Source organism: Pyxicephalus adspersus, chromosome 7 (assembly GCF_032062135.1).
Source record: "Pyxicephalus adspersus chromosome 7, UCB_Pads_2.0, whole genome shotgun sequence".
Lineage (NCBI taxonomy): Eukaryota > Metazoa > Chordata > Amphibia > Anura > Pyxicephalidae > Pyxicephalus > Pyxicephalus adspersus.
The window spans coordinates 31,758,827-31,785,825 of NC_092864.1; the positions used below are offsets into that span (position 1 = coordinate 31,758,827).

Consider the following 26,999-nt stretch of genomic DNA (forward strand, 5'->3'; position numbering starts at 1 on the left):
TGATCAATTTGTGATTTTTTCCAATGACTGTAGAATGAATGAGCTCTGTACACACAATGCTGTTCAGTTCTATGGAGAGGGGAGGATAAGTGGGAGACATCTTGCTGCTTCTTCTTCTATTGGAAATTACAGTGGTCGTCCCCACTTATTTAGTGATCCATCACAGCAGATCTTTATCCCACTTTGGGGAACTCCTGTACACATGCTAGATTTCAATCAAGACAACCATGATCTTTCATCTCGGGCAACTATTACATATAGCTAAGGGGCCACGGTTATGAAGAAGGGGCAACCAAAAACCAGCTTATTGCCTCTTTGTTTTCCAACTTGTGAATCCAAATGCCACCTTTAATGTTAGAATTGTCTGATTTAATGTCAGAAGCGCAAATGCACTTTGCTGATCACCATTTATAATAATAGCCACTAAAATGTGTTTTACACTTTTTTATGACACAGTGGAGGCTGGGCACCTCATGTTTAACATTACACATAACGTCAACAGCTCAGGAGTCCAACAACAATAAGTTATATTTTAGAATACAATGTAAACAATTTTTTTTATATTTGTGCCTATGTGCCAAGATTCACCTGTTACCCAAAATATAGACAGTTTTCACATTAGATTCATCCAGACAATGCATGAATCAAGTTCTATTCATAAATGATACACTTTCTAACTGAATCCAATGTCATTTGTGTAAAAGTTGAGTTAAAACAAATAGCACCTGAAAAACTATTTGGATTAACAATGTTTAAATTGTATTTGCTCATTCTTTCTTTATAAAGGGTTACATAGCTACTCATACATTTATTACAATAATCAGGTTGTAAAAGAAGGGTCAGAATGTGATGGGGGATTTTTAGGAGCTGAGTCGTGCTGTAAAATCCTCAGCGAATATTTATTGATCTCTGAACAGTCTAACAAATGGTGGCCAATGGAGTATAAGAAACAAGTGGTAGTAGCAGGCCCACATTAATATACAATGCTCCAATAATGTATCAATAATCCCTCATGAGGCTGCAGCATGCCGCTTGTATAGTTTACTCTATAGTGAGCCATGCGTTTCATCTGATTACAGATAAATTGCTGCTCCGAATGGCTGGTGGTACTTTTGAGCCAATATAAATCTGTGAAGTTCCAGTTGGGTGACTGCTAGAAAATGATGAAAAGATCAACTTTAATAATTAAATCCCAAAAACCCAACTGCCTTACCTCACCACAATACACAGCCGTAAGGTGTCATGGACATGCCCCCTGGAGGTGCAACACCCCACACCAGCCTGGCCTATAAGGGAATGCTATTGGATTAGTCTTTCTATATATTTATATATATAAGTCTAGAGAGCTCCCAAAGTCTTTTATTATTTTATCCACCAATATCATCCTAAATACTTTTACATTTTTTTCTGTAAAAAGTGATCACAGCATTATACAGCAGACTGAGGCACTTCAATACTTATTATTTCACGCAGCCATTGTCAAGTAACCAGCTGTGGAATGGTAAAACTCAAAAGAAGTCTCATGAAGTCCTCCCCATTATACTCTGCTATATTATGCCTGTAGGCTACTGTGGGCCACATAAATTTATACACATATTGGTGGGTTGGAGGGGAGGAGGGTGAGGTGGTAATCTGTATTTAGAGTAAGGCAGGACAGTTTATATTTGAGATCCTAACTTATTTGCTTGTGAAAGTTTGTCTATGAAGAGTGATTTCTCTAAGCAAAGAGGCAATGGGCAGAGTTCAAATTGCTGTATTCTGCAGTAACCAATCAGAATGCATGTCTTGCAAGTTTTAAAGTGAAACTAAACCTGAAAATCAAAGAACTAAGCAGGCAGTTGTTTATTACAGAGGGTACAGGTAATGTCTCTTCTGCAATGAAACAAACTTACCTACCTGTTGGCAATCTTTTGTATAATGTACACTGAGCTGAACATGAGCAGCTCAATGTACGATGCCGGCAAAGCTGGGTGGAGGATAATAATGAACTCTTGTGTACATGTGTCGGCGATACATGATTCCAGCCTGGCCAATCAAAAAGGCTAAAGACTCCGGATCTAGAAAAGGATTGGATAAAGATGTTGGAGCTGGCAAAAGAGTAAATAGAAGTGAGTTTAGTTCCCCTTAAAAGTAGACACTATTATATCACATTATACAATATTATCATTTTTTCAATGCATTAATTAAAAACTATCCTTGATCTCAAGCCTAATTCTAAGTTTAGACTTTCTAACATGGCGGGACCTTGAAATAACTTTCTGGTCTTCAGGGAACCCCTTCTATAATGACTTTATCCAAAGCACACAGTACATTAGTGTGACAGTAGAAAGAATGCTTCTTACATTGCTGGCCATTGGGAAGAATGTTACCCTTACAGATAGCCAAAAAAGTTAATTGGTGTCACTTAAACTGACCCGAGAGGCACAAATTACTCATTGCAAGGGACTCCTAGCAACCTCTGGAGGAACTCCGGTTGAAGATGTCATCAGTCAACTGATGGCAGGAGGAAGTGTTTCCTCAATATCCTTCTCAGTGATTGGACTGCAACATTGTAACTCTGTAGTAAATCAGGGTATCAGTAGGAGCACCCTAATATGACTATGTCATCTCTGAGCTGACATCCCAGTGAAGGAAGTAAGCAAATGATGTAAATGAAGGAAGTAAATGATGACCATGAATAATGTCTAATCCAGTGTTTCTGAATCAGGGTTCCTCTAAAGGTTGGTAGGGGTTCCTCAAGCAATGAGTAATTTGTGCCTCTCAGGTCAATTTAGGTGACACCAATGATCTTTTTGTCTATCTGTAAGGTGACATTCTTCCCACTGGCCAGCAATGTAAGAGGCATTCCTACCACTGACCATCACACTAATATACTGTGATTTGTGGATATAGTAATTATAGCAGGGGTTCCCTGAAGACCTGAAAGTTGTTTCAAGGGGTCAAAGATGGTGCTGTCCCTCTGGAAAGAAAAGCAGCTGAAGCCATGGTCACGGGGAGTCCTGTGATCTTTGTAAGAGATGACAAATACCTGGAAGTGTTACACATTATGTATCATGTGTGCACAGATATACCTGACGCGGGGTCCACTATTCGTTGGAATTTGATGGAGTTGCTGCGTTACTGCACTTTGCATGCCATTGTTGCAGTTTGTTCCACCTCATTGAATTATCCTATTAATATAAAGTAGTAGAGTCAGCGTTTCTTTCCCAGGCGGCTTTGGTCCTTCTTTTCCAGACATATAAATATTATTTCAAACTAAAAAGCGACGTACGGGTTAAATCAGCTTCGCTATCGTCTATCGCCGGCTAGAGATTAGAGATCAGTGTCCTGCTGGGGCCGCACCCTGTCCTACCCTCCGGTTCCCACCTTAGCCTGCTGTTCTATAGATCCCTCAATTCTTCCTGAGCATCAGTGAAGGCTGGAGAGCGAAGTGATAAGTATCATCATTTAATGAATCTTCTCCATGACCGCCAGATATACAATTAGGTTACCTTAACATTTGTATGACCCATTTCATCCTGATTAATCAAGCTTCTCCAAATAGGCCTGACTTATCAAAGTTCACCCACAATGGAGAAGATAGACTGTCATGAGGGAATTTGGGAGATGCAGCAAACCTGGAATGAAAATAATTTCCAAATAATTTTAAAAAATCCATTCTAGGTTTTTTGGATCGCCCAGGTTTACCTATGATAGTCTATCCTAAAGCTATCTGGCATGAAAAACTTGTAAAGGCTTCTTTTAAAGCTTAGTAAAATGTGAAAGGTTTGGTAATAGTTGTTGTAGGTGACAATTTTCAGAACAACAGATATACAGACTGTTGTGTTCTATTGAGAGGAGGAGCAGAAGCACCCCACTGCAAAGACTTGAATGGTCCCATCAGCAGTTTAGTAATCTGGCACAGTAGTTCACTATACAGCATTGCAGGACTTCTGTACCCGATTAGGAATGATTGTCTTAGGCAAAAAAAAAAGCAGTAAAGAACGAAAGGAGCCACAGTGTGGCTTTTATTACCTTTCCGTGCCTCTCCGAAACTAGTTTCACTTTGTTAAATAGGGCTTCAACCCTAATTTCCTTTCCAGCTCCCCCCAGCCTTCACTCCCTTGTCCAATGAGAGAAATCTAAATGGCACCCCAATGCACCCCAATGCACAGCATCACATGTACCATTACCACAGCGTGAACAAAACATACTGCATGCATACTTTTGTGCACTATTCATCTGTATTTCTTGTGACAGGTGCACTTTATTCCCCATCTCGAAGGGATACATTTTTAGTTTATTGCTGGTAGTTATTTTCATGATCCTCTTAAATGGACAAGTAATGAAGGAAAGTTGAATTCATATTTGTGATTTTGTTCAATTATGGATAAGCAAAACTGAAGCCATTCTGTAACAGAACATTATCTTCCCCATCAACCCAACAAATCACAAATAGGCCAAAGCTTTTTTTTAAAAAAGATAATATAAACCTAATCATTACAATGAAATATTTATAATCATATTCACTTTCAATATTTTTAAATCATTAAAACTGATGGTCATCCCATGAAGGTCCTGGCTTAGGGATTTTTAGAGTGACAGCATGGTCCTCATCTTTAAATTGTGCTCCTGTGTTGTCATTGTAATAAACATTATGCAGGCATGGTCAGTGGCCATTGTAATACACAACGCTAACAGAAAACTGAAGTCATTCAGTAGGGTGAACTGTAACATTCTCACTCAGAGAATGCAGCTTTTCAGCTTCCTGTGGGGTGGACTATGTGGATTTAGTAGAGTGTGCATAAATAGGTGGACTTGGGAAAGGAGAAGGTTAATGTAAAGGTTCAATGTAATAATATTAGTAATAATAAATAAACAGTTATTGAAACTGAATCTGGGTATCTGAGTATAGTCTCATCCAACCTTGATGTTCCAGCTGTGGCCCTCTGGGCTATAGGAGCATACCTGCCTGTGCTGTAGGGGGCCCGAGATGTGTTTGACTCCCTGCTGACAGTCCAAAGGTGAGTCCGCATTGGATCCAAGGTTGCTCCATAGACAACAGATCTTTGCCCATAGAGATATGTGCCCAAAAATGCCATGATCTCAAGTCATTCATCCAATGTCTATGGGCACCAAACAGTCCAATTCAATATATGAACTCAGAGAAGTAAATTTCTAACCACCTTCTCTCCCCTTTAAAGAAAATCATACCATCATTCCACCTACACCTCTCCCTTTGCTGTATTGTCTACAATGTGGTCACTCATGCTGCTCTGAATATCCTACTCAGGTCTGAAATTTGGCCTGTTTGTAGCACTGCGCCTCCCCCTTATCACAGGAACAGACAAAACACACCAAGGGGACTCTGGTCCTTTGGGATAAAGGTTAAGGCTGCTCTCCGCACAGCACTGTCACAAGCTGGTAGAATTTTAACCAGCAGCAGGGCTATGGTCTCTATTGTTTTGATATGAGGCCCAATATTTCCACAACAGGATTAAATGATCTGATTAACTCTGTCAAACAACAATACTGGGCAGGGATGGGCTTCCCTTTTGAGTTGCCAACGTGAAAAAATAATAGTAAAACACCCTGGTTCTGCAAAGAAAAGGCAGTGCTGCCTATTAACCCCTTCCAAACCAAAGGTCAGCTCATGCAGGCTCATGCAGAGCGTGGTTAACCAGGGCACGCAGTTCAGTGACCCATCTCTCTAACATTCTTCTGAGTCGATTGCAATCTCCAGCCAGGAAATGCCGCAACACTTTGTTACATTGGTGGATGGAACTGGAACAGGAATATGATACTTGGAGAGCACAAGGCCAACGATGATAACATTTTGCATGGTGCAGAGTTGGTGGACCTTAGCTGGCCATGAGCAATTTAAGAAATACAGAACTGCTCTCATTAGAGGGATATTACAAATCATCATTTCCATTACACATCAAAAACATTTTACTTTTTGATTATGGATGATAGAAAGTAATTTAGATTATGCAATTGTGGCCAACTGTGCAAAAAATTCTATCTGTAGTACAAATAATTCTTAATGAGGAACTCAGGGTTAATATTGCCCATCAGTGTGTGGAAACCAAGAATGATGTGATGGTAGGTCAATTCCTGATGCAGTCAATAGGACCATGCTTTGGCAGACAAACAAAAGATTCAAAAAGTAAATAATTTGTAGATTATTTACTATTTTAATATATATAATAAATGTATTATATATATTTTTATATATGTAACTGTAACAAAAGCAATACCAACACCCAGGACAGTTTTAGGGTTGAACAAAGCTGCACAATTGCTGAGGGCTCTTACCTTTTCCAGGGCTCCAATTTACAAAATTTGCCTTTAAAAAACCATATGAATCCCATTAGATCCCATGTTATCTATATGAATCTCATGAGATCTCTTCAAGAGAATCTGGTTTCCCATGAACTGACCCATCCAAAGCCATGCCTCTCTCTTCCAATTGTGGTCCTGCATTGTCATCTTGCCGCACATGCTATTGATGGAATAGACTTGCCGATGCACATTGTTCTGTTGGCACCATCTGGAAACTCACCCTGAAAAATGTGCAGTAGGTGTTACTATACATACAAGCATGAAATGAATGAAAGAAACAACAATAGATCAGATGTACAAGTACAGGATACAAGCATGAATAAAAAACGTGAAAACAATTTTTTTTTTTAAATTGTCAACGGTTTATGATGTACAGTGTTTTGGCATAATGCTGTTAACGTTTACATCCCTTTGGTTTTACACCCACACTTTATATACTGCAATAAAACAGTTAAACGACCTGGCAATTTATTGATGTGGAGTCACTAGTTTTTATTGTGATGCGGAATCAGGAAGTCCTTTCCTGGGATGATGCAGTACAGCCACTGAACGGATGTGAGGTCACTTTAATAGGTGAAACACGTTGATATTCTTTGCTACATGTTTGTATAAAAGTGAATAATAGGGTGGAGTAATCTGATAATATTATTTATTTGATTGCTTATATTCTGCTCTTGGGCCAGATGTGCATACCAAGATTTGTCATACAATACAAAATTTACGCGCATGAATACATTGAGCTGTGCGCCCGAGAAATTGTACTTTAAACACATTTGTGTTATATGCACACAGTCTGTTGACTTTGAAGTTTTGTCCTCAAGCGCACTATCAGACTGAAGTGTAATCTATTGACTGGGGGGGATATTCGCTTTAGAACTGCTACATAAATTGGCAAAGTTCCCCAGTCGATGAACAGAAACATGTCCCAAAAGGAAGCAAAGATCACTTTTTGGAAACCTATACAGTACTTGCTATTAATTAAAGAATGTTGCTATTATGACTAATACTGGGAAGTTTTTAGGAGCTTTTTAGAATAGAAAATATTAATATTAGTTGACAAATGTGTACAGCTTACTGGTGAAGCTTCCAGGCTACTTAATTTTTAGACCAGAGAGGGTTAGTGTTAAAGTTACAAGGAGGGAAAGGGTTGGTTTTAGGATTATGGTGAGGGTTATTGTAAGGGTTTTAACAAGGGCAGGTGGTAAGGTTACAAAAAGGGTTACTGTTGGGGTTACGGAGGAAGGAAAGGAGAAGAACCGTTTGGCTTGAAAGGTTCAACAAGGGTTGGTGTTAGGGTTACACAGAGAGTTTTGAGCATGACCTTCAAGTAGGGTTAATGCAGGCGTTACATTAGCATTAGGTTCACAAGGGTAGTTAATATTATAATTGGAGGGAGAGTTGGAGATATGGGTTTAGAGGGGGCTAATAATGGAGGTTACATGTTGAGTTAGTATCAAAGTTACAGAGAGGGTTATTGTGGATTACAGTAAATTAGTTTGGGAGTAAGTGTAGGATTGAGGTTTTCAGTATTGTTATGGTTGGGGATACAGAAAGGGTTAGTGGTAGAGTAAGTGTTAGGTTTGGGGTTACATAATTAGGGATCATTTGAAAATTTGTGTATAAGGATTGGGGTTACACAATTAAGTACAATTATTTACATTAAGTCATTTGATAAGTAGCATGTTAGGGTTAAGTTTGCTAATTTTCCCGAGTAGAGTCTACAGTTAAGGTTAAACGTTTAAAAATCCCTGCATGTACATAACTGTTTTACTTTACAGAGACTTTGTTACCAATGTTAAAAAATATTTATTAAGTTGCAGTGAAAGTTTACCTGATTGGAAGAAGCAAATTAGCACAAATGACAACTACCTGTCATGAAATTTTCAGTTTTTAGGGATAGTATTCATAATTTGCTGCTCTTCTTATGGGTGAAGCAAAAATTACACGAGAGACACTTTAAAGTGGTGGGCAGCGATGAAGTAAGAGAGAGTATTGCAAAATAGGCTGTTTTTTCAATTTAGGAAAGGCCAGGGCAATGTTTTAAACCTTTCATACTTTATCCAAAACAAATACAGATATATCCCACCATAAAATATGTTATACAGGCTTGTCTCCTAAGTACACAACAGACAGTGCAAGGTGTTTTATTGCAGAAAGAACATCACCTGCCCCTTCTGCTAAAAAGGACTTGCCTGATCTGGAAAGCAACCTTCAGCCTTTTAATCGTAAAAAGTCCAAGCACATCTACCTAAAGCCTCCAAAGAGCCACATGCTACTTAGATCTGCTGTAGTACATTATATTCAGAAGTTAAAGAACAATAATTATTCCAATATTTGGGTTGGTATCAAATTCTTTTAGTTTCGAGCTCAGGGAACCAACCCACTGTGGTGCATCACATACATGAAACATGGTGAAAGTAGAAGGGAATGGAGATGAGCTTATTGGACTGCTGCTTCTTTTTCACTATCCAATTACAACCAGAGGAAGGAGGGCAAGACCTAGCTGCATTAAAGGAAAGTCAGATTGCTGGTTGGCTCTATTTTTTGACAGAGCTGAAAAAATCTCAAAAAGAAGAGACATCTCCCATATATGTATTCTTTCTGTTAATTAGGTTGATTGTTTGGAGTATTCACAGATCAGTATACAACGGCAAACTGGTCATACCTTCATTTTCCAATTGGATTTGTACAGATTTGTACAAGTTTTAAATGCTGTATCTTTTTATAGATAGATTGAACTTTTAAAACTCCTACAAGTCTGTACCACCCTTTTTTTATTACAAATCAGTCTTTCAGCTTCAATCCAGTGACTTTGCCTATGCTGTCATAAGTCTGCTGCAGGCAGGAGGAAGCATTTTCCCAGTTCCCAATCCTCCAGTCATCAGACTGAAACATTGTATCATTATAAAAATTCACACAGGATTTAACTTACTAAAATAATTTTAACTGTTTATTTCCCTACATTGCCACTCATACTTTCAGTATCAGGATACCCCACCTGAGAAGTACATCCATAGTCGCTCTCTTTGCTGCTCCGCCAATGAACTACTAATGACTTCGTTACTCATAACCTCGTCACATGCACAGCTCCAAGACTTTTCTAGAGCTCCCCTGACTCTCTGGAATGGTCCTTCTTGTCCTTTTCGGCTTGCTCCTACTCTTAGCAAATTTAAAAGAGCACTAAAACCCAACGCTTCAACCTCACCTACCCGTCTTCTTCTGTCTTCCAAACCATGACTAATTACCCACCATTACACCCCCCCCCCCCTCCATTGTGTGCAACTTCCCCCTCCTCTTCGATTGTAAGCTTTTCTGGACAGGGTCCTCTCCTCCTCCTGTGTCACTGTCTGTATCAATCTGTCATTTGCAACCCCTATTTAATGTACAGCACTGAGTAATATCTTGGCGCTATTTAAATACTGTTTATTAATAAAAAATAATAATGGAGTTTTATTACTGGAGTTTATATAGACAGTACCTGACTGCAGAAGATCCCTAAAACTGAGATGTTTAACTTGACTATGATTGTCATCCAGTAAGAGTTTACATCTACATTAATGACGATATATGACACTGAGGCCATACCTTACATTATTAATATAAGACACTTTCATCTACTTACTGGTTCTGTAGAATGGGAAAAGGATCTGTGCACTGACGGCAGCACAAAATATTTCAGATGGAATCCAATCCAAAGGAATCCAATGTCGATCTATGGTGGATACTATGGCCTGCCGTGCAGAGTGTAAGACTGGATTCAACATGGGACACAGTTTGACCAGATTAGCTTTTTACTCTGTTAAAGTTGTGCCCAAAAAGGAAGCCAAAAGGCAAAGGTCTAATGTCAGGTATTGACACTGATCTTTCCTTTGTAGAGGTGACCATTTTAGTCGAGGCAGGGCTTTCCTTCCTTGTGTCAAACTAATCATTTGATGACTGCTGGGACAATGATCAAAAAACAGCAGGAAAATATAGATTCTTGAAATAAAGCAGAATCAAAGAGATCTTTGCACTGCAGGTACTCTGTTACAGCTTTCTCTCCCACAAGGAGAACAGTAATGACATCAAATCTCACTCCAAATGAATGAATGTGCTTTAGATGATCTTGCACTGAATATGCACAGCTATGAGGCTTTAGGCACATAGGAATTCAAGACAAATCAACTTTCAGGGTAATATCTAGGCAAAATTATCCTTTCTGGATGTTTATTTAGGAACTGTTTGTGTTTAGATCCACTTTACCAAGATGAGATTGGGGTGCCAGGGTTGGCATCTGTACTGAAATGGTTCCATATAACAAATCTAGTCCTAGTCATCTACCTTAAACCCACTTTTTGCTTCTAACAACCCTCCTCCCCCCATATGTCGTCATGATTTCTTATAGTTTCCCACGATGCTGTCGTCACTTGGAAACACATTAAAAGCTTGTACACCTCCACTGATGTATCCTACGAGAGCAGCCCCAAGATAAAACAGACAGTTCTGCTACAGGGGAACTGTTGCTCCAACACCAAACCACATCAATGTTTTTTAAGATCAGAAATAAATATATATCTATGACTGTTAAACAGTATTGTTTTAAAACAAAGAGATACTATTACACCTATCTGTTGTCTGCCTTTGAGGCTATGATGGTAAGATTTACGGTTCCTTATTGTAACAATGCAGAAGCATCATTGAAAATCGACTTTAATAGTGCCAGGAGTGTGATCACAGACCCACCGAGGTCCAAAAAATGTAATTTACAGTGCCAATTATTGGAGATAGGGAAGAGAGATACTTATTAGCTCAAAGAATGTCGTCAATTGACACATTCCTACCACGCCTCATTTTATGTACCACAAATAATGAATAAGCAAAAAATTATCAGTTAAACCAACAAATTTACAACTATGTTTCACACAAACACACACACACATATATATATATATATATATATATATATATATTAAAGGAATAATTTAAAGGTTGGATGAAGATTTAGTGCAAAGAAACACTTTGTATTAGTCAAATAATTTACTTTATAAAACAATGTATACATCCACCTGAAAAAAGGGACAACTGACCAGGAAAGAGGGACAGAAGAGCTTGGATTTCAAAGAGAGACAGTCCTCTTTCCTGCCAAGGACAAGGTCCGCCTATAAAAATACAGTTTTTAAAAAAAATAAAATACTAGGTATTAAGGTTTTCTTGCTTTGCTGCATCTTGTTGACCTTCTGCACCCTCCTGATAATCTCCTGGAGCCTATTTTCTGGTATTTTTTGTTTACATGCACTTCAGCAAAGCCTGTGGTTCTCTGGGTGAGCTTCCTTATAGACCAGGTCTGTGTAAGGTGTTGTAAAATATGTGTTTGTAGTCTTTAACAGAATCAGAATGTAACAGAGTAACAATGCAGGAAAACAAATAGGAAACATGTTGTCATAGCTGAACCAGACAGGACCCAACCAGGAAGAAAGTAATAAGGGAGAAAAAACGTTGGAACATTTATGTGACCACGGCTTTAAGAGAAATTAAATTGAGAATGTGTCTGTGTGGGATTTGTTTACCTAGGGATCAGGCAGTGGTCTATTGAAGTATCATGAAATGACCCCAGTTTGTTGAAAATCTTGCCCAGCATGTATTAGCTTTTCTCAAATATAAATATATTATAATGTAATAACCTCTAAAAAAAATCATTATGGCTCAAGGAAAATGGAAATTAAAATATTTCAATCTACAGCTCTTTTAAATTAGTGGTCAATGAGAGAAGACCCCACAGGAAATACTGGACATTGTAGAGGTAGAATAGTAGCATAGCATAGTACTCCCATAAATACCCCATACATTTAGAGATGGTGAGAAGAATGCTTCTTACACTGGTGATCAGCAGAAATAATTGTCCCTCCTACAAATAAGTATCAATATATCAGTATTTCTGGCAAACAAAAAATCTATTCTTCAGATAGAAGATTGATCCATCACTGCTCACAGAATTATCAGTAACTTCTGGAAGAACCTTGGTGGAGAAAGGCTGACAGATGTATTAAGTGGACATGCTTGGCTTTTATTTCAACAAATCTGCAATTTAACTTGAGATTTTGATCTTTTCTTTTCGTAGATGTTGAAAAGGCTGTTACATTACACAATGTTTATTGTGCAGTTATGCATATTTTTATGTAGCATTTAGTTTAATATTGTTAATAAGCATTACTCAATAGTATCTACTAGTGCTGAGCTATTTAAAGTGGATTTATAGTTCAACAATAAAAAGTTGTAAGCAGGCAGGATTTTTATTGCAGACGAGTCAGGCAATGCCATACACATTTCCATACTTATCTTTTTGTAAAATTATACTGAGCTGCGCATATCCCAGCGTCCCCCAGGGCTCAATGAAGTCCCGCACACATGCGCAGAAATTTTATTATCTTGGCCAGGTTGACCAAAGATACCACAGTTAGAAGTGGACCAGATAAAGATGGTGGCACCAGCGACAGATCAAGGAGAGGTGAGTATAAATTAAAAATTACAGGTAAGGCAGGTATGTTTATTGTATTACAGAAAGGACACAACCTGTTCATTTTGTATTAAAGGATCTGCCTAGTAGCATCTTTTTATTTGTAAAGTTTTGTTCAGCTTTAAGTCTTTATTATTTTTATTTTTGCTTACTCCCTCTGACCTCAGGTCACTGCAGCAGTGACATGAAAAAGAAGGAACTAGTGACCCCAAAAAAAAGTGGGAATAGAGTTCCCATGAATGATGTTGATTTGGAGAATATACTGCAGAAGAAAGAAGGACATAGTGGTCAATCCTTTGGGGTCTGTATTAGAAAAGATGTTACAACTCCTTGTAATGCACAAAATCTTTCTATAGAAAATACATAGATATAGATATATTTTATTTACATATTATCCTAAATAATAAAACATTTTGAGCAATTTAGTTTTTAAAATGGAACATTCAACATGTCATTTTTGTGAAGCAGTGTGTATGTACATCAAAATATATGACAAAGATTCTTTGTGTGGCTCCAAAGAATAAAATCTTATCTAAATTGTAATGTAACAATGCCAATTTACAATGCAGTATTTTTAATTTAAGCTTTGATTAAAATAATACCTGACGATCATGACAATGCATGTTCTGGCACTGCTTGATGTGGGGTGCCAATGCTCAGTCCCTGCCTCCAGGTTCTGCATTGTGACCTTGTGGCATCGGCTCTTGAAGAACACTATAAGAATAAAATAAGTGAAAATAGTTATCATTTTTTTCTTTAAAATAATGATCTCTATTCCGATGAGCTTTATGAATTGAGCCTTATTTAATTCAGCAAACTACAGGCCTAATTCACAAAGCTTGACGTGGAACTATATTGTCAACCATGGGACTGCATTATTCAAATTATATTATATCTGTCACATTTTTGAAATATTACATATCTTTACTCTGATGTGTCATCTAGATTTATTATGATTTGTATTTACTTAGATTATTGGATTTAAACCTTATAACATAGTTATTAAAGCACACAATATATTTGGATGAAGCATAAAGGAACGTTTAGAAAAATATTATTAAAGGGCACTAATAAATAAACACATTGTAAGGGCACCACTAAAAGATATTTGGCAATTACTCCTATAACAAGGTTCTGTACATAAAATAATCCAGTTTATATGCTATCCTAACGACAGCTTTCTGTCGCTTGGTGTTACAAAGAGTGGGTTTAAAACGGTTAATAACGACTCGGTAAAGAAATTTCTATTACTGAATTGCGGTTTAACCCTAATAAAACCCTCCTTGACCTCTGCGTGGTGGTGCCCCCATGTCCTATATAGGAGCACCTTAGCACCAGTCTCCCTGTCTGCGGCTAGGAAGGAGGGGGAAGCCCTAATGAGAGATGGGGACACTAGGTCCCGCCAGCAGCTAGACTGGCTCTCTAGGAGCCTTGTTCATTCACTGCCCTTGTTATCCCCATTCTAAAAATATTCCTGAACCAATCAAAGAGGCCTTTAAACAAGCTCGGCTCCCCCAAAACCACTCGATAAAAAAAAGTGACAAATTAGCAGGGTGGGGCAGCAGTAGGGAAGGGGGGGGGGGGGGTCATTGCTGTATTATTGGTATACAGAGCAAGTCAAACAGAAAGGCAGTTAAGTCATATTTACAACCTGGAGCGAACTTTCCTGCTATACAGTTTGACACAGGCTGCCAAAAAAAACATCCTAACGTCAGGGGTTAAAACCTCTGAGGATCCAGCCCTCAGGGGTTAACATGTCAGTCCTCTAGGAATCACGATGGGAACTTATTCTGGGAATCCAGACCATTTCTCAAGAGTTCTCGCAGTCTGCAGGAGCAAATGTTAGAGCTTTAAGTAGATGAGTGTGGCTTTCATTGCTTCTCTGCATCTCTTGTGGCACCCAGGCCTCTGGTATTAAAGTATACATTTACCAAATCAGTAATATCTGAAAAAAAGGCTTTAATGTGTTAATGTTATGTTATTAATGTTAATATTTTCCAGTATTTGGCTACAATAATACCCGGTGATTATGCCATGAAGGTCCTTATTCAAGAACTTCCTGTTATAAAGTGACAACGCTTTGTCCTTGTCTTCCAATTGTGCTCCTGTGTTGTGATCTCTTTCTATAGAACATTACTAGTAGCTGCTTCAAAAGCCCTAGTCCACCCTTTTTGCCTTTAGAAAACTCACCCTGGAAAATGATATGCAGTCATTGCTGGTGTGCTTGTAAATAGAAATCTGCTGTAAAGAGACCGAAGGAGGGCAGCAGTGCTGAAATGGAATAAAGAATGAAATTAAATATTTTACATAAAATGTTACAATTGTTTAGGAGACATGGCGTTTTAGCAAAAAGAAAAACATTTAGTTAGGGTGTACATCACCCCTCCAAAGTAAAGAGAATCCAAATGGCACTGAAACAGAAATCCCCAAGACTATTCAATAATATTGGATATTTCAATTTCGGCACCGTTGGCAGTGGTGCCCAGGACAAACAGGAAAGGTGAAAGCAGATATGCTTGTGCTGGTCGTACCGACTGTCACCCTTGCAGACTTCTGTCCTGAAGTTTGAGAAGACTTAACTCATTGTTTCTCGACCTTTTAAACATGGTGGAACCCTTGAAATAACTTTCAGATCTTCAGGGAACCCCTGCTATAATTACTATATCCACAGCTTACTGTATATTAGTGTGATGGTCAGTAGGAAGAATGCATCTTACATTGCTAGCCATTTGGAAGAATGTCACCTGGCACATTACTGTTCCTTGGGTCAGTTAATAGATTTAATTTTAAATCATTTATTCTCTGCAGCCTGGAACTGAGTTTGACACCTCCCGGCACTCTGCATTTTCCCATTTTTTTATCTGAATTAAAATCTCACACTCAGATTATACATTTTTCACTTAAGATTCCATGCTAAATTGAATTTAATCCCTTCACTGTGTTGGTTTCATCCACCTACAGAACGCCAATCCACAGATTTTATTTTCAGCAGAGCTGTGAACATTTTCCTTCTTCATCTCGTTCTCGCAGGTTTCAATATCCAAACTAATTTGGGGGTTTTCTGCCCCTCATAGGAGTCTAGGTGTTTCCTGGGCTGTTTGTGCACCTTTCATGTTGGGAGTTACATTGCTCCATGGCAATGTCTGATAGATCTTTATATAGATCAGAACCTTAGCTTATTTCTCTGCTGGGATTACATGCAAGAACATCATTTATGTTGAATGGCACCCCAACAAGACAACACAACTGACACATGTGCAAAGTTTCATATCCTAATCCTGCATATCTCATATATCATCATATCTTTTTTGGACCTTTTGGTGCATTGGCAGGGTGACAACACAATAGTACAATTGAAGAATGTGGTCACTTCATGGCAGGATCACACTGTATTTTGCATATTATGCACATCAATTGATCAAAGCCTTATCATTAGTTCAGGTTGGTGTTTTGATGTGAGTGCTGTTATCACTTTATTGCTGCAGTGTCATTACAGCGGGAGAGAAGACAAAGAGGAGAAAATGCTTCCCTTTCTGCAAATGACTGATGACAACATCAGAGCTTAGGTGAAGTCATTGCACTAGAACCTAAAGTGCTTTTAAATAGGAAATGCCTCCTTGCCTGCATGACATTTGGAATCCTTTTGAACAGCATTTGCACTGACTTTCATTACAAGTATCAATAATGTCCTCAAGCTTCTGCAAGCACAGCGTTTGCCTGGAAATGGGTGCAGCCAGATTCACTCACATTCACTAATTAAACAGAGCAATATGGAATAATTTTAAATGATTACTAAACACCAGCTATTAAGGGCAGTATGGTGGCCCAGAGGTTAGCACTCTGGCCTTTGCACCGTTGCAGTCTCAGCTAGGACTCTATCTGCATTGAGTTTGCATGCTCTCCCTGTGTTTGCGTGGGTTTCCTCCCACATTCCAAAAACATGCAGTTAGGTAATTGGCCCCAAAATTGACCTTAGACCATGGTAATGACATATGACTATGGTAGGGACATTAGATTGTGAGCCCCTTTGAGGGACAGGTAGTGAAATGGCTATGGACTTTGTACAGCACTGCGTAATATGTCGGTGCTATATAAATACTGTGTATTAATATAATATTAATGGGGGTTACCTCATTCCAGCCAATCAAGATGGCCCAAGATCTCAACTAGGAAGAAAAGAAGGAAGAAGACAAGAGACAGATGAGTATAACAGGGTTTAGTTCCACTTTAATAAACAAGCCTGCACAGTTATAGTGATTTACCAAAATATATTAAAACTCTTGCAGTTGTGATTGGTTGTCTCCATATATTGATCCCTGAAATAACCCATCATTGATTATAATGATGTGTTATTTCAGGTGATGTGTTGATTCAACACATCAGCAATAGTTCAATATACTCATAACCATAGGGGGGCTTTAATTGTATTATCATCTATGTATTCATCATTACTTTTATTATAGTTACAATAAAACTGATTTTATAAAATGAGGTAAATGGATGAATTTGGTGCACCAATGCTATTAATATTCCTATTTTTGTGCTTTTTGCATCTTCTGTTACTTTGGATCTATCAGTACAGCCAGATTGTATTCTGTTTATAAAGGTCATTAATCTGATGTGAATATTGATGTCTTTAATCATTTATTGCAGGGAATGTTTTATTATAGGCCTAAGTCAACACTTAAGAGGTTCATTTATAAAGCAGATATCCTGATATTAGGCAAACTTTCTCTGTTTTTGCATTTTATTCACTATAAATAGACCCCGAAAAGGTTTACTATGGGCAAAACCAAACTGCACATATAGTACATAGTACAGTCTGCAAGGAGCATTAAAGCTAAACTAAACTTTAGGAATAATTTAATTAAATGTACTCAAGGTCCATCAAAAGCAAGTTAATGTTGCAGGCTGGGTCGGTGAAGGAGTCTGAGAGTATATTATTATTACACCGTATTTATATAGCGCCAACATAATATGCAGTGCTGTACAATGTCCATAGTCATATGACTAGTGTAGCAGATTTTGCATAATTGTCTATTAGTCTCTGACATTTACAAAATAAATTTTTGACCCCTACTCCATGGAAAATTCCCCCATTCTTCATTCCACATAGCATTTCAATAGGATTTAAATCGGGGCCTTGACAAAGCCAGCACATTTCTTCTTGTTGACCCATTCCTTGGTGGTTCTGCTTGTGTGCTCAGGATAATTTCTGTGTTAAAAGGTTGATTGTTATTTCAACTTTACCTTTGGGACAGATGGTCTGAGGATCAAATGAAGCAAACTTTGATATGATGCAGAATTTATAGTTGATTTGATGACTGCAAGGTGCCCATAACCTAGGGCAGCAGAGCAAATCTAAACCATAAAGCCTTTCTTCTAGAATGCTTTCTATTTTTGTCAAATGTATATGCTGTTACTATGAAATATCAACTCTTCATATTTGTATTTTTATCCTTTAGTACATTGTTCCAAAAGGCTTGGTCTTTGCATGTTCTATGCAAAACTGTGCAGTAAATGCTTTTCCCTGGCACACCTTTCCGGATTAAATTGGGGTGATCTCTTGATTGAATCTATGATTGCAGATACATGCACTTTGGATCCAACTGTTGCAAGAGTTATCTGCAAATCTAGTGATGACATTTTGCTTGTAGATCATTTGCCTTACAGTGAAAACTCTGTATCTAAAATTATTTGGTGATATTTTAAACCTCTATGCCAGGTTTTTAGCCATCCACAAACTTCTTTCTGAGGGCCTCAGAGAACTCTCTTGATCTTGGCATGATGACACCACACACATCAAAGTCAACACCACACCCTCAATATTTGAGGTTTACATGAGACAGGTTCCACCAGCTTACATCCTAAGGAGGTTCGAATTACTGACACCTAATCAGATGTGATTCCAGTTTCAAAGATATAAAGCAAGGGTAAACGCAGGGGTGTACTTACTTTTTTTTATGTGTCTTTACCTGTAGCAACTGTTTGGATGAAGATCTAATGTTCATTCAAATACATTGGAAAAGCCATAGAACAATTTTCATGGGGTGTACTTACTTCTTCACATGATTGTAGATATAAGATAACAGTCTGTTTAAGGTATCAGCTCTGGTACTTTTTTTTCCTACTGGGAATATTCACCCTAATTGTCCTGGTGACCATTGCCACCAAGATTAAAAGTGGGGGGAAAAGCCTAAGTTTAGAGTATTCACTGAAATGCTTCCAAAAAGAACACCTTTCTAATGACAAAAGTGGATGGCTGGAGGTGCAAACTTTTTCCTACGCTTTCCAAAATGTTTTTTTTATAAATTGAGGCTATTGATATTTTTTATTAAATATTTTGCATAGACCACAGATCAGATTGTAAGTTCTTTTGAATAGGGTCCTCCCTGGTGTATCTGTCTGTTATTTGCAACCAATATTTAATATGTGTAATATGTTGGTGCTACGGTATATAAATACAGTATAATAATATTAATAATAATAAAAAATCAGAAGAAAAAAAAGAGACCATTTTTAAGCAGGCCAACAATAGTCCGTGGAATGATGGTGGAAAGCCACAGCTTTTTACACCATCTATATGCAATTTGACAACTAGGGGCCCTTTAATTTAAACTTTTTTTGTATTTTAGTCATGACAGTAATTAGGCCAGCTATATTTTCACCATTTCCATATAATTGGAAGAAAAAAATGTACAGTCCTGCAGCTTCATATAACTCTGTTATTACCTCAGTCCCTGCTGCTTGTATAGGGCAGAAGATTAAACTTGTTTTTCATTTTCTTACCCTATAAAACCAAAAATAGAGAATCCACAAAGTCTCTTTTTTTTGTGTGTGTACCGAGAACAGGACATTTTTATGCGGATAGATCTGACCTTGTTAGCTTCCCTCGAGTGTTAATTTTTCATGTTAATTTTCTTGTTCGCTGGAAAATGTATATCCGTTACAAATCATTTTCTGCGTTTAATAGGCGCACGTTTTGGGTAATAGGTTGAAAAGTTCCTGTACTTTCTTATTTTTATCAGCTTTAAAAAATTGATGCTGGTAAAGAAAAAACAAACTCGCACAGATTTGCGTCTGTATTTTTCCGTAAAGGCGGAACACGGAGCCATAATTATAACACGGTTCTGTAGCATGCCGGCTCACTCTGTGGTTTGAAAAACGAACGGTCTCCACACCCCTCGCCTTAGAGTATAGACAGAGGGGAGAGAGCTGGAGAGGACTGCAGATGTTGTGTTAAAGCTGTTCCTATACTTTACACAACCTTCGAGATGTTATGGAATGTTGTTAAAGTAGGTCTAAACCCTGTTATTAAAATCTCATATGAGCTTTATTTGAAGCCAAACATGTTTTCTTTCTTCTTATTTTAAATCTGACATATTTTATTAAAAAATATGTTTTGGTGGTGCTGCCATTAAGGTTTTTGATCAGGTAGCCTAATAAGCAGAATTTTCATTACAAAACACCTTTACTTTCCAAGAGTCCTTGATTACTTGGCAATCTGATTTTAGTTGGTCCTGCACCATCCCGGATTTCTTCTTCTTTCCGGCACTCTATCTCGCCAAGTGCCAAGTGCCAATGTCATTTCACATGCATGAGATCTGCACTTTTTTTTTTTTTTTACAATAAAGGAAAGAGATTCAGCAAGTTCTATAGATTGCTTTAGGAAAATTTGGATGATTTCAAGAAGCACAGAATATAACTGAGTAATAACGTAAAGATAACAGAGATTGTTGATTCAGAGGACATCCGATTGCCTCACGGGATCAGGAAGATATTTTTTTCCCCTGTTGGAGCAAACTGAACCCGTTTTTTTTACCTTCCTATTGAATAACTATGTATCCCTATTTATTGTACAGCGCTGCATAATATGTTGGCGCTATATAAATCCTGTTTATTATTATTAATAATAATAATAATAATAATAATAATAAGATAGGATTTTTATCTGGAATATGTTTATTTCCCTAGGGAAATTAGGTCTTTTTTCAACCTATTTTTCTATGTAATACGAGAAAGCCATTCTGCACATGCTTGGGATCAAACGTATCCGTCCGTTGTCCATTCTCATATCACTCGCTGTCCCTCAAAATGAGCTCATAATATGATGTCCCTACCTCAATCATATGACTTTAATACTGTCTAAAGACAATTTTAGGGAGAAGCCAATTAACCTAACTGCATGATTTTGGGAGAACCTGCAAACTCCATGCAGATAGTGTTCTGGCCGAGAATCGAACCTGGCAAAAGCCAGAGTGAAGGAGTGAAGGCAGAAAAAGCAGAAAGGAAGGGGTCCTCCCTGCAAAAAAGTATTTAAAAAAAAGACATTTTTTCATTATATAAAAGGATTAGCCACCCTTTTATATAATATTAAAAATGTCATGAAAGGTCTTCTTAAAGCAAATCTAAACCTAACATAAAGGAAAAAATTGTAACAAGATATTACCTGTCCCTTCTGCAATAAAAAAAAATTTACTTGCTTGATCAAAGTTTTTTTGAATGGTCAGGCTGAAATTACATTAACTCATTCCTGGCAGCCAGGGAGGGTGCTGGTATCTCTGGTATCATACACTGAGATGCACATACAAAAAAGTCATTAGGTATGTTATTTTGCAAGAGGGACAGGGTACGTCCCCATGTCCCTTTTGTAATTAAGGGGCATAGGGACCCTGCCTGCTTACATTTTTTTTAATTTAGTTCCCCTTAAAAAAGAAGGTAAACCTCATCAACTATCCGTGTTCTATATCAGGGTACTGCCATCTTCCTTTCTTCATCTTCCGTTCTTGATTGCCCTTGCAGGGATGACGTAACTCCCATGTGCCTGCACCTTCATTCATCCCCACCACACGCAAGGGAAGCCAGGATTTTCCTATTTCATTGGTACGATCAGGCATGTAAGGTTATTGCAGAAGGGACATCGGCTGTCCCTTTCTGCAAATATTTACCTGGAAGATCCTAATTTTGTAAAGTGGAACTTTAGTTCCACTGTAAGGGTTAACAACTGTCTCAACTAGTCTACAAATGCATAGTGCAGGCATGGGCCACCGTTGTCTATATCATGAGGCTGATTCAAAGATGTGCAGCCGATGCTGGAGCGTGTGCACATAGACAGAAGTGGCTTCAAAAAAGTTGCAGGAGTTTATCAGCACTGAGATATGAAAAAGGAAACTGTATTTCAAAGTGAAAAATTGTCATTAGCTTACTACACTAAATGTCATGAAGTTCAGCTTTAGATCTCCTTTAAATGAGAACAGTAGCTTATATAGAGCTTTTAAACCATACCAAGTTCCAAAAAAAGCACTGGTGACATACAGGCTTAAACCACTTAAAACTTGCGGCCATCTTGTCAGCAGAAGTTATAAAGTTACGAGAGACTCACTGCTGGTATGATGAACTATTGCTGGTGTGTGAAAGATAAAATCATAATCATTGATGGGTTTCTTCAGGGTGCAATACAAAAATGAGAACCAGTCACAACTGCAAGGTTTTTACTAAACATTGGTAAATCAATATAATTGTGCAGGCCTATTATTAAAGCAGAACTAAACCCTGCTACCAGTCTCCTTTCTGCTGCAGGGTGCTGCCATCTTTCTCCTTCTTCTCTTCCTAATTGCAACCTTTGGTCATCTTGATTGGACGGGATGATGTAACCCCCTTCCCAGGTGCCCAGGAGTTTATTCAGTTAAGGGAATTCCTGAGATTGCTGGGTATTATGGCATCCAATGCTCATGCACAGCTCAGCATTTTTGACAGTTCCATGGAGCAGTCAGGCAAATAGGAATGCTTATTGCAGAAGGGACATCTCCTGTTCCTTACTGCAATATTGCCCTGCCTGATCACAAATGTTTAAAGGTGAGCTTTAGTTTCCCTTTAAATCCATCTTCTAATAAAATGGAAGGTCAGCTTACACTGGCTCCTTCTTCTTAAATTATAAAGTAGGTAATAAACATACCTGTATAGAGTAAAGTTGGAATTGTCCTTAAAAGTCTCTCTGTCTTCCACTTCCTGCATGACCTGCAAACATGACCATCGAGGTGCAAGAAAAACTGGTTAAAATTAGCTAAAGTTCATCTTAAATGTGTTTGATGATTATGCTAATTAAACTTAAAATGACCCAAAGACCCTAAATGCCCACCGAAGGCTATTCTGTTTGCAGGGTGACAATGTTGCTGTGAGATTTTACTGCGATTTAAGTTGACACAATAATATGTAAATAATATAAAGTGGAAATCATCAGGAAATAAAACCTGCTATATTAATGACAGGGACAGACTACATCATATATGTTATTCATGATTTTGTTCAACTTAAAGAATTTATTATAAAAAAAGGGAAAAGCTATTTTATTAACTCTGCTTTTATTTGTACAACCATTGTTTGGAATTTTAAAAAAATGTTGCATTTAAATCTTTAAATATTGATCCTGTCTCTGACAGTTGCCTGTTCCTTGGGGTTTATTTTAACAAGCAAGCTACTACATATAATGCAATTCTATCCCATAGATATCAGCAATCCTTTTTAAGGGCTAGACTCTCGTTTTTAAGAGTTGTCCCTTGTTTTAATGAAGTCTGCGTTTACTATATTTTACTCTTTTTAGATTAATTTCTTATGAATTATTTATTGACTGATGATCCAAAACAAAATAGAAACCCCCCACCTTTATTGTGTGGGTGCCACTTGTGCCACCAAAACAGCTCTGACACTTCAAAACACGAACTCCAAAAGACATCCGAAGGTTTTCTTATGGTTTTTGGCCCCATGATATAGCAGAGGATGCCTTCACCTGCCTGGGTTTTTCTACAGTGCATCCTGCTGACATCTCTGCACCAAGAAAATAATGCACATAAGTACCATGATTCATCAGACAAGGCCAGCTCTTTCCATTGCTTTATGGTCGTTTTCAGATGCCCATTGCAGGCGCTTTCAGCAGTGGGCCAGTGTGGGTATGGGCTCTCAGACTGGTCTGCGGCAATATGCAGCCCCTATACATTATGCACTCTATACCAGCAATTTTTTTAGCATTGGACCATGTAGGCTCATCTCATCTTTTCCCCCAATCCGACATGCAAAAATGAGCATTGGGCACATTCCGGTTGTCTTTCCTTGAACCACTTTTAGTAGGTACTAACCACTCTATACAGAGAACACCCCACAAAATCTGACATTTTGGAGATGTTTTGACCCAGGACCTCAGCCATCACGATTTGGCCCTTATCAAAGTCCCTCACATATCCTTACACTTGTCCAATATTTACTGCTTTCAACACATCACTCTTAATACCAACTATTCAACGGCTACCCAATATATTCCCCCTTGGCAGGTTTCATTGTAACCAAATCATCAATGGTATTACCTTCACCTATCAGTGGTTTAAATGTTCTGGCTAATCGGTGTTCATCATGATCTTTATAAATGTATCTTCCAGTTCAATAAACAAGACGCAACGTTCTTTGATGCCCTGGAATGTGCAAATATTACATATTTAGTATATACGAAATGACTGCACTAATATTGGATAAAACGTTATAATTCATAAAATAAATTAACAGCAACGTTTCCATGAATATGATTAATAATCATGGCAATAATGGCATCCAGCAATGAGCTGTTGCCCATTACCTTTAGTTTATTGGAATCTTGCTCCCATTGGCCCATTGAAGGCACCTGTTCCATTATTGAGGGGATTTTTCTCACCTTGAGGAGACTTATGATCTGATTTATTAACACTCCCTAAGACTGAAAATGGACCAGCAAACCTGGATTGGATTTTGTTCAGGTTTAGAAACATTTGCCAATGAATAGCAAATGGTCTTTAAGAAATCCATTACAGGTTTGCAGGATCACCAGGGTTCCCCTATGATTATCCACCTTCTCCAGTCTTAGAGAGCTTTAAATTAGACAGGTTCTTGGTCTCACTTTCTGTTGCATCACTTATCAGGAAGTGAGGAAAAATGTATTTACCAGAACAAGTGTAGCCAAAAAACAAAAACCTTGCAAGATCTTTTAATCTTCCCTAACGTTAATACAAAAAATGCTTGGACTATAATGTACTTCTTTTAAATACACAAAGCCCACATTTTGAAGATAGAGCACTGAACACTAGGATTCATTTACAAATAAAAAACTCAAATTTATTGACTAAAATTTTAAAAAATCCAATCAATGCGGCAGATAATTCATGAATATAAAGGGATGAGCGCATGTAAGCAGAAAGAGAGCAATTCAAACATACAGCTCTGGGTTCTTCTAGTATCCAGTACTTGTAAGCCTGGTCACAAGGAAATATGTATTTTAACCACAAGGGGTTTAAAAGTTTAGAAAAGTAAAAGTTTAGAAAATGGAACTCTGCCTCATTGCCATATTGCCATCTTGTTAAATATTAATGCTGTAAACCTTGGAGGAGATACAGTGGGTCCAGTGAGGTGCCTTTATTTATTATTTATATCTTCTTCTTCAAGTTTTTGGATTGGTTGTCATGTAAAGAGCCCCTTTGCTTTCTTCCTCTTGGGTTTGGATATTGTAGGTTGGGAGCGCTGTGTCAAAGTCAATACATCAGCCACAGAAACCTGCAAAGAGCAGAGTAGATCTAATGAGTCTACAATGTATAGATAATAAAATGTAATATCTGTTCCATGACACTTACAGAAATGGTGTCCTGTGTAATAGTAGATGTTACACAGGATATTACATAGGATATTGTTTTCAATGTCATAATGAAAGGCTAAAATTTATATCTTAAATTGATCTGGACTTGGTCATTCTGAGTACTAAAGGAAAGAAATCCCCAAATACTGATACTGAACAGAAACTGTGACTGGTATAAATCTTTACGGACCCAAACAACTACTGCTCAGACTTCTAACCATGTTTAATTTTGTTCAGTGCTGTATGAAAATTAAGGTAAAACCTTAACCGTAAAACCAACTGGATGCACTTTAGTATGGTGCATTGTCAAATTTTTTTTTTAAAATACTTGTTTTATTATTTTTTGCACTTATGTATTACCAATCTCCTTCCCTCACCTCTTTCTATCTACATGTACTCAAGCAATGGCTGAATGACATTTTACAGGGTGGGTTCCCAGATGCTGACAACAGTGAACCAAGGCTGTGTAATGTGTGCTTATTAGTAGTCTCCACAGGAAGCCTGTGACACATGCGTTGAACTTATTAAAGCTCTCCAATTCTGGAGAAGATAGACTATCATCATCCCAAAATGGATCTGGTCCAACTAATAACAAATGATATTTAGGAAATATTTAGGATATTTAGGAAAATTTGAAGAAAGTTTGCTGGATCACCCGGGTTCTCCTATGATAGTCTATCATGGAGAACTTTAATAAATCAGGCACATGGTGACAATGTAGGGTAGGGGAAACATGGATGGAGTATTGTCACCATATAAAAGCAAGTGTCTGGACATAAATTTCCTGGAAAGATTATCAGGTATTGTTTAAATAAATCTGTATATTTAAAAGTATTAAAAATGTATGTTAAATTATATTTACCATTTGAAGGTTATATAATATTTTATAGGTTGGGTTTTTACTGTTACATACTTTAATGGTAACATTTGATCGGTTGAAAATAACAAATATTTTTTTTTTGTAAGCAAAAACTGTGCCCAAATATACCAAACTGGGAGCAGCCATCTTTCCCCTCATGGAACAAAGAGAAGGTGAAGCCAAACTGTGAATTACAACCCAATGATTCTGCCCATTCCTGTGGCAGTCTTGTGTCTTTAATTTCTACAAGGAAGTAGAGGGGTTAGAAAACTTACTGAATTTACTTTTCACAGAAAGCCAAAACTTGCATATCAGTACTAGCGCTGTTCAGTTTGCTTAAAGCTTAACTCCAGGATAAGCAAATATTGTCTGCATACAAGAAGTAAGCGTCCCATTCCAAGACCATGGACATTAGTACAGATTTAATACCTCTCATTTGTGGCTTTAACAGCCTCCACATTCTGGGAATACTTTCCACAAAATGTTGGAAGGTGTTTGGGACCATTTAGCCAAAACACAATTTGTGAGGTCAGGTAGAAGGTAAGAAGATCTGGCTATCTGTGGGAATTTATATTCTTCCCAAAGGTGTTCAGTAGGATTAGAAGAAGTCAGGGCTCTGTGAAGGCTGTTCCAGTTCTTCCACACCAAACTCTTTATGGAACTGGCTTTATACA

General features: G+C 37.8%; 1 protein-coding gene and 1 long non-coding RNA gene across 2 annotated transcripts in view; both read right to left on the reverse strand.

Annotated features, from left to right (window-relative positions):
- Positions 1-6,314: 6,314 nt before the first annotated feature.
- Positions 6,315-15,120, reverse strand: LOC140334549 (uncharacterized). Its single transcript, XR_011921590.1, has 3 exons — positions 15,008-15,120; positions 13,420-13,531; positions 6,315-6,545 (listed from the first exon to the last, which is right to left on the reverse strand). It is a non-coding gene; the product is annotated as an uncharacterized lncRNA (long non-coding RNA).
- Positions 15,121-24,926: 9,806 nt separating this feature from the next.
- The window catches only part of NHEJ1 (non-homologous end joining factor 1), an 89,354-nt gene continuing 87,281 nt past the window's right edge, over positions 24,927-26,999 (reverse strand). The window contains exon 8 of the mRNA XM_072418019.1: positions 24,927-25,387. Within this exon, the coding sequence (XP_072274120.1) occupies positions 25,295-25,387 (93 nt within the window). The 3' untranslated portion in view covers positions 24,927-25,294. The remainder of the gene's footprint in view (positions 25,388-26,999) is intronic.